At 37.2% G+C, this 12,932-nt stretch overlaps 2 protein-coding genes across 3 annotated transcripts in view; both read right to left on the reverse strand.

Annotated features, from left to right (window-relative positions):
• The window catches only part of LOC107674641 (KN motif and ankyrin repeat domain-containing protein 2-like), a 42,250-nt gene extending 34,656 nt beyond the window's left edge, over nt 1-7,594 (reverse strand). For both annotated transcript variants that reach the window (XM_016468671.1, XM_016468669.1), the window contains exon 1: nt 7,141-7,594. The gene's annotated coding sequence lies outside the window, so the exon portion shown is untranslated. The remainder of the gene's footprint in view (nt 1-7,140) is intronic.
• Nucleotides 7,595-9,355: 1,761 nt separating this feature from the next.
• The window catches only part of LOC107674652 (dedicator of cytokinesis protein 7-like), a 56,068-nt gene continuing 52,491 nt past the window's right edge, over nt 9,356-12,932 (reverse strand). Inside the window, 6 exon segments of the mRNA XM_016468692.1 lie at nt 9,356-9,563; nt 10,310-10,483; nt 11,270-11,376; nt 11,457-11,600; nt 11,679-11,915; nt 12,423-12,512. Coding sequence (XP_016324178.1) covers nt 9,521-9,563; nt 10,310-10,483; nt 11,270-11,376; nt 11,457-11,600; nt 11,679-11,915; nt 12,423-12,512 — 795 coding nt within the window. The 3' untranslated portion in view covers nt 9,356-9,520.

The raw sequence follows: 12,932 nt of genomic DNA on the forward strand, positions 1-12,932 counted from the left end.
CTGCCATTAAAACACACGTAATGCTTCTCATTTGCCCACTGCTAAGAAAGTCCCATTCTTTCTGGAAAACAAAAAGAGTATCTTACCGTAACCATAAACTTTTTTTAATGTTTCTTTTTCTGGATGTATTCACTAGTGGTTTACGAGTAAATTTGTAGTGAGTTAATAGACATTGCCATTTTATTTTGATGACATAAAATGACGTAAAGATATAGTGGAGTTAAAAAATTGAGATTCGAAATATTAAAATTTGAAATAAACTAATTTAAATAAAAATGTAAAACAAGAAACACTGATATAAAATAGACATTTTACGTGCAGCTTGAGTGCTGTTTTCATTAAAGAAAAAAGGGGAGAAACCAAAAAGTCACTGTTAACTTTCAAGTTAACTTTTTGCTCAAAATGGTATGATGATAATCTACACTACCATTAAAAAGTTATGATTGATACGATTTTGTAAAACTCAAATTAAAAAAAAAGTCTCTTATGCTCACCAAGACTGCATTTATTTATTTAAAAATACAGTAAAAACATTGATATTGTTAAATATTATTACAATTAATGTTTTCTGTATTCTATTTTAATATCTGATAAAATGTAATTTATTCCTGTGATGCAAAGCTGAATTTTCAGCATCATTACTCCAGTCTTCAGTGTCACATGATCCTTCAGAAATCATGCTAATATGCTGATTTGCTTACTTTTTCTCACTGTTGAAAACAGTTGTGCTACTTCATATTTTTGTGGAAACTGAGATACATTTTTTCAGGATTCTTTGATTAATAGAAAGTTTAAAAAGAACAGCATTCATTTAATATTAAAATATTTTGTTATAAAGACATTATAAATGTCTTCACTGTTACGCTTGATCAATTTAATGCTTTCTAGAAAATACTTTCTGGGGGAAAAAACAAGATTCAGTTTCACAAAAAATATCTTGCTACCCCCAAACTTTTGAAAGATAGCGTAATTTGTAAACATATAAATAAGAAAAATGCTAAATAAAGTGGTCTCAGACTCAGGTATATACAGTACACCACGCTATATATCATGCACTGTGTCACATGCATACCATACTATAAAGTCCATAGTCATTTTAGTATAATGACTATGTGGATGGTGATAAAAAGATTGACAACACACTTGACTACACACTTATGTCTAGTGCCGACAACACAAACGTCTCCTTCCAACCACACATGAAGCAACACACTGTCAAGCACGTACTCAGCAAAAGTTCATGACCTTTAGACAGATGTGGATGATACTATGCTCTAAAATACATGAGGGTTACGGTCCATTGAAAACAAGTGTGCACATGTGCATGTACAGTGCATGAGTTTAGGTTCAGAAAGAGTTACAGGAAAGGGAGCTACAGCTACAGTTCCCCAAAGACCCAGAAAGTAGTCGGTCACTTCCTCCCAGCCAAGGCGATGGGGAGACTTCAAAATCAAGGAGGGAGAGAAAAACAGAAACAGTAACAGACAAAAATGCAGCAAATTCAGCAGGAAGGAGAGCCGAAAGACAAAGAGTGTAGGTCAGGAGAGGCTAAAAGAGGCTAAAAGAGCAAAGGGTGCAATTTAAATGGAAACGTCTAGAACAGAAATACTTTTGGCTGCTTTCAGAATAAGAAACCCAGCGTGAGTCATTTCAAATGCCATTGGCTTTACGTTTTCTACTTTGCTGACCATAGGCTGTAAAAAGCACACCAGGACTAGATGAGGCTTAAGGAAAACTTAACTTAAACTTCAAACTCAGGAATGACATTAAAAATACTGCGAACACAACAGAGTCTCAGCACAGTGTAAAAGGGCTCAGCCGTCCCGATTGTGATCGTATTTAGTGCATTCCTCTAACCACTCAAGAAAACACACAAGACAAAGCTGGAACTGTGCCGTGTCTTTGAACTATGAAAGTTTGAAAACTCTTAAGGCCCCATGAATAATAACTATAAAGATAACTTTATTAGCATCCACACCAATGGACGATAATGTTCTGTTTATTAACAAGCGCATGCTGGAGTTTTATTGTCTGCCACTTTAAGTTCTCGGGCTCTGATTGGCTGTTAAAGTTTTTATCATTTATCAGCTGGAAGGAAAAAAGCATGGAACAATTCAGCTGTTCTGAAAGTGATTTCAATTAAGTAACTGGTTGAAAGGAAATATGTGACAAAAAAGACAACACAGATTCACACATTTATTAAAGTAATTATAATAAACACCCCTGTAAATCAATTCCAGGGGATAAATTCAAATATTGCCTCTTAACGAAATAGTTCCCCTTATCTTGAATTTGGGAGGCATTTTTGGTGCCATTTTCCCCCTGTTAATTTCTGACCCCAAGTAAGGCAAAACTGTTCTGGGAGGAATACTTCTCCATTGGTGGTCCAAAGCTGTTCTTGTGCGACCAGATCTTGTTGATAAGAGGCAAAACTCAGCGCTCAGTTCTTCTCAATTTGTGGACAGTCTGGGGACATTTCCGCTGGGTTATGTTGCGTAACAAACCTGCTAGCTTCATAAATATAGGCTGTTGCAAGACTCCAACCAGGACCTTATAGAGTTATAACCGATGCTGGAAACTGTCCGCATGCCCTGCACAAACAGAGCTGTTTTTTACATTAGGGAGTGGTATATGGAGAAAACGATGGCATGCAGAGAAACACCAAGGCCTGAAGCCAAAGCTCAAGGCCCAGGGAGGAGCCTCTCTCTGCTCACGTTACCGCCGGAGCAGGAGCAGAACGAACACACGCTGCGTCGCCATTGGTCATTGTGCTGACCTCCAGGAAATGGCCCGCGGGGTGGAGCCGGGCAACAGGAATCACCACAGACATCCAAATTTACCCCTCCAAAAAAGAATTAACGGCAAATTCCTGCGAGAACCGGGACTAAGCGTGATGAATGGCAGGGAGAAGCTGGCAGGGAATATAAATGCTTAGAAGAAAGAGACAAGCAAAAGAAGCATGTTGTAATTGTAGTGTCATGCAGCAGCGATAAGGTCATGAGTATGAAAGGGGTGCCGATTCATCACTGCGGTCGGGGCAGCTGTGGTGGGGAGACTTAGGGGTTAGTCAGACTCTGCTCACTAATGTAAACAGAGTAAGTAAAGCAGATTTCATGGGGAACGTTCACAGGTTCACTGTTTCCAGGTTCCAGACCTCTCGTGTGGAAACCAAAACTTTTCCAGAGGGCAACTATCACACATCCTGACAGAACTTAATAGAGAGTTACGATAAAATGACAGCTGTGCATTGAAGTTTGCGCAGAATCTTTGCTAGAGACTTCACTGAGCATTTCTGGGTTAGACGAGCACGGCAGGCACAGCACACACCCCAGAACACATGTCCCACACATGCAGCAGACAAACACTGAGACACACCTTCACTCTGGGGACTCCATTTCCATTCTCCCCTTCAGATTAATGTCTCCTCCGGATTAGAAGCGTTTTTTACTTTCTGTTCGGCCAAAAAAAAAAAAAAAGAGGCACATACACTGCACAAAGGAGCAAGAAGCTTCCAAAATGACTTGTGTAATGAACGACATTACAACATGGTTAAATCGATTATGCCTTAAGCAAAATGTAACCAACACTGGTGCGTTATTTTGAACACCATGTATTACGTCACAGCCAGACATTATGATATCTGGGCAAAAAAATAAGTTGAAAATCGAGTTTAAAGTCGTGATGTAATGGAAGTAGCGACAGATCTATACATCTATTAATGATATATCTTTCTTTTTAGAACACATGTAAAAATAATCATTACACATTTCACATATTGTTTGATAAGATGAGTACGGGCTAACATAGACAATGATGTCACTTGAAATTTTATACAAAGAACCTCCAAGTTTTAGATCAGAAACTTAACAGCTTTCAAAGCGGTCAGATTTTAAATTAATATAGACTTCTGAGTTGGTAAATGTACTTAAATATGCTAACCTACAGAATGCCTTTTAATACTTTTAGTCAGTCTGCATTTTCTGTAACAGCATTAGATGAATTAGTACTTACCCTTCTATTACTATTTAGCTGAAGTTATGGCTTGTTAATCAAATATTAGAACACTAATGCTAGCTGGTTACTGACATTTTTGCAAACACTTGTTTTTGTTTGTTCGTTGTTGTTTTTGTTTTTTTTGTAGCTTGCTACCAAAATTACGATTTGTGCTGCATTGTTTGTTTGGTGGATGTGCATTGTATTGGTTTGGGATTTGGTCTGAATGCATTATTTTACCTGAGATATTTGTGATAAATTATTTTATTGTAATTTTCACTCGCCTTTTTAGGAACTGGCCATGAACAACACATGAAGCTTAGCCTACAGTGCTATTGTTTCTGTTGATTAATTAGCGCTGTTACTGTCAAATAAACAAATAAAATAAAAATAAGAAATGAACATACAGAAAACAAGCACGTGGTAACAGCAAGCCCTCATACTTTTCAACAGCAATGAGACTTAAAGGGTTAGTTCACCCGAAAATTTAAATTGGCTTGTGTTTTACTCACCCTCGAAGCGTCCTAGGTGTATATGACTTTCTTCTTTCAGACGAATCCAGTCGTGAGTTAAATTAAAATTTGTTCTGGCTATTCCATCAAATAAAGCGCGCACATCCATAATAAAACGTGCCTCACACGGATCTGGGGGGTGAATAAAGGCTTCCTGTAGCGAATCCATGCGTTTTTGTAAGAAAAATATCCATATTTCAAACGTAATAAACACTTTTATATCACTTCCGCCAACTGTCATACACGGAAGCCGTTCCGGCGGATGTCGTAGGACGTCGGCGTTGCGTGATTGGTGACCAATGCAGAGAGACAACAAAACAAAACGCCGGTCACGAATTAGAAGTACAAACCAAAGATTTGCAAAGAAAAATGTCGGCGGATTTCGATATAAGCCAAGAGGAGACTGGTTTTCCTTTGCTAAAGTAAGGAAACTTTGCTTCCTTTGCTCCTATAAACAAACTCGCGAGACTAGCATACCTCAAGAGGCGCGCACTCGCTGCGCATACATCATACGCCTTCCGCCGGAACGGATCCGTGTATGACAGATAACAGAAGACAGAAAAAAGTGTTTATTACGTATGAAATACGTACGATATTTTTCTTACAAAAACGCATGGATTCACGACAGGGGGCCTTTATTCACCCCCCGGAGCCGTGTGAGGCACGTTTTATTATGAATGCGTACGCTTTATTTGACGACTTGTGGACCGTTCAACTGCAACACCCGCTGACTGCAATGATAGAGGAGTAAAACCAATTTTCATTTTTGGGTGAACTAACCCTTTAACTGATTTTATCCTTGCGTGATGTTCTGTTTCAAGGGAACTAACAGGCTATTGAACCAAAAAAAAAGGAAAATAAATTATTGCCGAATTAACAGAATTACACTGACTGTTTGCGTGCTCGATTATTGTCTAAGATGAATTGAACATCACATTTAAAGTGACAGCCAGTTTTACACACCTATCAAGCAGAATAATGCCTGCTGGGGGTAAGTTAAAGTGAACATGACAAGCCATAAAATTGCTGAGAATCAGACCAAATGCTGCCCACTGCCATACAGGTACATATTGCCCAGATGACGCTCAGGAGAAATAATGCTTCAGTATATCAGGAGCATTTTCTGAAATAAAAAAAAAGCTCAGTGAAACTACAAAAGTCACAAATGAGAAGACAGTTTCTGCAATATAACAAGCTATAAAGGCTATAAAATGAATTTGGAGAGCAAGCACTCTCCAGAATATTGCCCAGATGACGCTCAGGAGAAATAATGCTTCAGTATATTAGGAGCATTTTCTGAAAGAAAAAAAAAAGCTCAGTGAAACTACAAAAGTCACAAATGAGAAGACAGTTTCTGCAATATAACAAGCTATAAAGGCTATAAAATGAATTTGGAGAGCAAGCACTCTCCAGAGTGACACTCTGAGAAACACCAACAATTAAAGGAAATTAAAAGCGCTCATTTTATTAATCTTGCAAACAACATTTAGACGCCCAGCGTGTGCTCCACGTTACAAATGGGGTTTATAACTGAGCATTCCAGCGCGAGGAATTCCACGGCTTCAGCCCTCGCGCATTCCTGTGCCGCACTACGGAGCGCGTACTGTGATCACTTTACAACCCTCACTAGCTAACTGCTTTAGTTTAGTTTAGTTTAGTTTTAGTGACTAAAACAACATAGTAACAAAAAACGTCTAATGTCACAGTTAACGACTAAAGAAATCACCAAACTACAACTAAAACATTATTATAAATTTCGTAAGCTTACTGAGCTGAATAGTTGTTATTCGCTCTTTTTTTTTCCACACGTTCTCCAGTCCAAGAGGTGTTTCACAATCAGTAACATGCTAATTTAAATCAGACATTAAAGCGCGCGTGTGAAGCCCAACAGTTTCTGGCCAACCAAACCAAGGCCCGTGAATTCAAAACCACTGCAGCAAAGTGATGAACATCTGGAAGTCATGAAAAACTCTCCCCACCCTCTCCTCAGAGTCACGGGGCGTTTATTCAATGAAGAATTTACCCCAAACCGTCTTCAGCACTCATTTACCCATCATCTCCGTCGAGCCTATTTAAATGCGCGATTTACAAAAGAAGTATATTACGATAAACACATAAAAGGTGCTTTATGACCTGATTTGACTAACAAAAAGGCGCGCGCCCGCAAATGAACCTAGATTTCATTCGTTTTTTAACACTTCAAATGTTTTTTAATAATCAGCTGATAATATTCCATATGAACTAAAAATGATTCCACACGCGTGTATCTGAACTCTCAGGATCACACTGTCAAGGCATTGTGCGCGCTTCCTATAATAGATGCTTTTCCATTTCCATATGCCTAATGTATATCAACCAATAAAAGCGAGCATTGGTTTTTAAATAAATGCAACATTAACTCTAGAAGCGAGTCATATAATAGCAATAAGTCCGGTTTAAATGGTGAATCCCCATCGTAGTACCGTTACTTTGAAACTCGTAGTAAAATCGAGCAGCACAAAGACTGAAGCATCACAACCATGAAAGCAAAAGGAAAACCCAGTGTATAAAACCCCGCGAATACTGTATAACTGTGTTGTTTCCCCGTTACAATCACAAGGTTAAGCATATAAAGCATGTGTGTATTGTCACCTACCCCCTTCCAGTCCCCTCAGTCGATAAGGCCAGCAGTCTCCCTGACAGACAAAAACACCGCAGCCAAACCATGAAGCGAACCCCTCCCTCTGCTCTTAAAGAGCCAACACATGCGTCCACTCTTCCTTTAATCCCATTATCCTCATCAAATATTTGCTCTTCTTATTTTCACTTGAACTGTCCACGCAATATAGAGCAATTAGTTCAGCAACGCGAGAAACAACACGCGTCCTCATAATTATTAAATATTACAGACGGTCGGGAAACATCGAAAATCATTCATTAGTATTAAATTCAGCTTTAATGCGGTCATACTGAATTGCTGTAGTGCAATTTTGTAACTTGATAACGCTGGTGATGTGCTGCTCGGGATATGCCGTTTCAGACCGATCTACGGTAAAGACGAGGACATCCGTCGTCCATAAGGACTGTAAAGCGCCATTAAGATAATATAAATTTGTTATTAGCTCGCAGATGGACAGGCGCGTTTTTTCTTTGTCTCCTTACATATCAATGACACGTTAACCATATGGAGGTCGTTTTGAGAAGCAGACAATCAAGCTGTGAGGAGATTAATAAGAGCTGCATGTGAAAAGAGGGTTCGAGAACGGTTTTAAAGAAATATCTTCAACCATCTATTAGTACATTTTAATATATGAATATTTTTAAAAATATCTTAAATTATTATTTACTATATAGAGACTGAATATTTTGTTAATATAAATCATACACATTTAATATTTACCTTGACTATGTGTGTCTATATCAGTATACGTAAATGCTTTAAGCTTTTATTATATTGATATTTTTACTATATAATGAACATTGTAAATATTATTAATTTATTAATAATATAAAGAATACACATTCATTTATTTACATTTAATATGCATTTATATCTATACATAACAACTTCAAGTTTTTAATATATAAATATTTCTAAAATATTATTTACAATACAGAGAATGATTATACTGTAAATAATATTTTAATTTATTAATAATAAATGAATACACTTTTATTATGTGTGCGCATCTACATCTATACATAAACACTTAAATAAAGCTACCGTTAAACAAAATAGGAGAAATGTATTTTAATATAAAAAGTAAAATTGGAAGAGAAAAGGGAAAACCATAAAAATAAATAAAAAAAATAATTTTGGTAATTAAAAATACAGTGTACAGTATATAGCAATTTGCACAGTATAGTGTCGAGACAGGCAGTAGAGGTCATACAAACATTAAAATAGTGCATGACGGATATTACAGCAGTCCAACTATAGTAGGTAGGCAAAAGTATTGCTAGTTCAGGACATTATTTACATTCAACAACATCTAAATCATTCTCTTTTCCAGTTTACATACTAGTGCATAACGTGGATACTGAATAGTATACATTACATAACTGTGCATTTACAATAACATGAACATTAAAACACCTTTGTGTCTGAAAGTAGGATTCGGTGCAGCAGTGGCAGTAAAAACTCAAAGCAGTCAGTGCAGAACGTTAGCGTGCTCTCGTTAGTGCAGTGTGAAACTTTTCCACAGTTAATTACTATATTAATGCCTTATATGCTTACTCCGTTACCTAAAGGGACACGCATCCAAAGAATGATCCAGGGATGTCTCCTATATACATTCTACACTTCTGAAACAAATCCAGCCTTTTTTTTAAAATTTTTTTTGGCTTATCTACATCACTGCTTGAGCCAACAGCAGAATGAGTTTTAAAAACAGTTTGCGCAAATGACGTGAAAGATTAAACCCGTCTTCTCTGAGTGAGTTAGTCTCTGGGCTCAGCCTGTCAGTGGTTAGTCTTCAAAAAGACAGAGCTTTTACAAATGTTTTAATCCACAAGCAAGCAGATAAATCAAACTGCATTACAAGTTTTCATGTGGCAACAGATTCACACACACACAAATGCCTGGAAGGACTGTGGCTCATATTGTTCCCACACTCACACAAGTGCACGAGACAGAGAAAGACACCACAAACAAACAAAAGGAGGAAATGCAGAGGAGCATATGAATGCCCCGTGCTGGTTAGAACCTAAAATTACCTCCGATGTTGAGCAAGTAGCTCGTTTTTCTCTACTGATGACTACTTTGACCAGTTATGCTGCTGTGCCCATGAAGATCATGACTCTGTTTACAGCAGATAACCTCTCAGAGTAAACAGACTGAAGCTCCGCCGAGAGAGAGAGAGAGAGAGAGAGAGAGAGAGAGAGAGAGAGAGAGAGAGAGAGAGACTGGCTCAGGAGGGCTTGTGCCTGAGAGAGGAATGTGGAGTGTGTTTTAGTGTGTGGTTTAAGGGGGTTGAATGATGGGGCGGGAGATCATGTCTGGCTTTACATCCACCCGCACTCGGCTCCGCCACACCTCAGCACTCCACCCGCCGAAAACTGGATCGACTGAGAGAATTCCTGGAAAGATGAGCAAGAACAGATCCATGATTCGGAAAAATAACTTCTGGTGACTTTGGGAAATCACCCCAGGATGAGGAAAAACACGTTACTTGACAAAAATGCTTGTTTTATTTTCTTTTGTATTTATTTATTATACCATATTTTATTTTCTGTTATTTTAATTGTATTGTTATTATTATTAAAAAATATTTACATTTATGTGTATTTATTTTATTAGAAACATCATTAATATTTATTGAATGTACATATAACTATATATTTTAATTACTATTATTTAATATTTGTATAATATTAGGTGAACAGACACTTACAAAAATGCTTTCACTTTATTATTTGATTAATTATACACATTAGTAGTATTTATTAAATGCAGATACAACTGTATATGAGAACATTTTTTAAACAAAAAGTGAACAGACACCTTCAAAACTGCTCTTTTATTTTTTTATTAATTATACAATATATTATTTTCTATTATTTATTGAATGTAGATGTAACACTATATTAGTGCACAGTCTCAGCCTCAAACAGCATGTTCATAAACTGTCTCATGCATATTATAAACACAAAAATGGTGACTGGCTGCTAAACATCTTGCCAGAGTCAGGGTGCACAGATTTTTAATTAGTTTGATGGGTTTAGTTTTCAAGTAACCAGGCTGCTATGACCTGTGTATGATCGATTTCAGATAAACCCCACTTGAGGGGCTGGTGTTTGCATGAGTGAGGAGTGTGTGATGTTACCTCTGTGTTGGTGTGTTTGGCAGAGGCAGTGGTCTGTAGAGTTGAGGGATTTTCCGGTTGATAAGAGGAAACAAGGCTTCTCTCAGTTTAGTGTAGTTCCGCTCCAGCTCTCGATGGTATTCCTTCTGATCTGGACCGATCAGAGACTTGTTCTTCCTCAGAGCATCCTCACACCTGAGTCAAGAACATTGCAGTTAGTAGGTTCAATGCACAAGAGACCCAGAACTGTCAGTCCAAGAAAAGGCTGTCCATTTTAATGAACTGCAAAACAGAAAATGCTGATTTAACTGGAGGATTCATTTCAAACATTCAATCACTCGTTCACTTCATTCTTAGCCATGGGAAGATAACATGCTGATCTGTGGTTTAGGTAATTGGCAGCTTTAGCATGTTGGAAATAGACTGCGGCCATGTCTAGGACCATAAAGATCCAAACCGAGGCTACATAAGACTAGGGGTGTGAAACTTGGGGTTGACAGCAAATCAATTTGATTAATGATTTACTGCTTTTTAACTTGATTGAATTGCAAATTTTCTAAATTCAGCATGATTCAATCAGCGTTATATACTGAACTGTTTGATTCAGTAACATGGTCAAATACTTTTTGACAAATCTCAAAATACTTTTTCTTAATATGTACCTTAAGCAGGAAAAACAAGTTTATTGCTCCAAAAATAAGTTAAGCAATACTAAATAAAAATATTCAGAAAACGAAAAATTGTAAAACACTGCAGCCTTATGTAAAATAATATATTTATTCATTTTTAAATATTGTACTCTACTTTAAATCACTTTTGTTGGTCAGTAGTTTTAAATGCTAAAAATTGATGCAGTTGCATTGGCAGGATTTTGAATCAATGCACTGATAAACTAATTAAAATGAATCGCTACCTAAACATTTTCAACTGAAAAAGTGAGTATGCTTGTGTGCAAGAATGTGTGCATAAAAGTCACTCCACCTTTTAGTGAAGTCTTTGAAGCAGAGGCGCAGTTTATTGTGATGCCGGAAGAGTTTGGGGTCCTCAGGAATTTCAGACAGGAAGACCTGAGCCACCTCCAGCGGACCCTTTGTGACAACATGTACAGGTTCACATCCATAAACAAACCGACATGCTGGAAAAAGAAACTATTTCAACTAAATGTTACCTGATTAACAGTGGTGCCAACACATCCCTGAAGCACCATCTGGAGCATCTTTGGGTCAGCAGGGTCCTGATGGGTCGCGAAAGCCAGTTCCTGTGTTTTCTTTTGCATATCCTCAATCGCCACCTCCATTGGCATCAGAACGATCTGTAGGGAGGAGGAAAAATATTTAGAAAATCGGTCTTGAGGCAATTTACGAACCTCCAAAACTACAGTGTTTCACACCTCGTCTTTGTGGATGACGTTGATGCGGGTCTTGATGTAGGGGAAGGCGTGGGATGTGGTGAGGAAGGTCTTGCGCTTGTACTGCTCGTGCAGGTCGCCGTGGGCCCGACCGTCCAGCGTGAACGGCGTACAGTACATGAACGTGCGCAGGTTATAGTTCTTGTCAAAGTATGTGATGCGCTCCTTCAGCTCATAAGTATCGAAGAAGGGCTCCACGTATGTGATCTGTAGGTATGCCTGGGTAACATAAACATACACAGCACTGTTCAATATGGAGAACGTATGTACAAAACTGCAGTTATAGGGGTCAAAGAGTTTCAGACCTAAATATTCTAAAAAAGAATCAGTGTTGTTATTCTTAACTAAAAATAAACTATTAAAAAAATTTTTATTTTGAAATTAAGCTGAAATAAAATGTAAATATTAGATGGAAAGTAAACCTAAAAAAAGGTAAAAATTAGGAATGTCACCTTAAATAAGTAAATAAACTAAACTAAATAAAATAAGTTTAAGTACTAAAATGACTAAAACTATAACTGAAAAATAAATAAAACTAAATATAAAAAAATTATTTTAAAAAATTACTAAATTACAAACTAATTTTGAAAACTGAAAATATAAAAATAAAGGCCAATTTAAATTTTAATAAATACTACAATAGTATATACATGTCATTAAATGAATATAGATGTGTTTTTGTTTGATAAAAAAGCCTTCAGTCTTGTACTAGCGGTAATATCTGACCTTATTGGGGTCCAGTTTGTTCTTGTCAACAGGGTTGGAGTCCTTGATGATCACCACCATGTCGTCACCAAATCGTTCAGAGTAAAATTCCTACAAAAGAAATGAGCATAAACCTTACAAATGATCATATTAAAGGGGTCATATGATGCGATTTCAAGTTGTCCTTTCTCTTTGGAGTGTTACAAGCTGTTCGTGAATAGATAAGATCCCTAAAGTTGCAAAGACTTAAGTCTCAAACCCAAAGAGATATTCTTTATAATAGTTAAGACTTGTCCACGCCCACCTAAAACGCCTCATTTAAACGCCCCCACATGTCTATGTCACGATGTGGGAAGATTTGCATAACACCGCCCAAATGTTCACGCAAAGAAAGAGTTGTTTGTCATTTCTCTGATCACAAATGCAAACATGGTTTTGTGTTTACGCGGCGCGATGCAGTATAGTATAAGTATAAATCATTATAATCAGTAATTATGTCCCCACTGGATGCAACAAATGCCTCGTTTATAA

Source organism: Sinocyclocheilus anshuiensis, unplaced genomic scaffold, assembly GCF_001515605.1.
Source record: "Sinocyclocheilus anshuiensis isolate Anshui unplaced genomic scaffold, SAMN03320099.WGS_v1.1 scaffold152, whole genome shotgun sequence".
NCBI classification, from domain to species: domain Eukaryota; kingdom Metazoa; phylum Chordata; class Actinopteri; order Cypriniformes; family Cyprinidae; genus Sinocyclocheilus; species Sinocyclocheilus anshuiensis.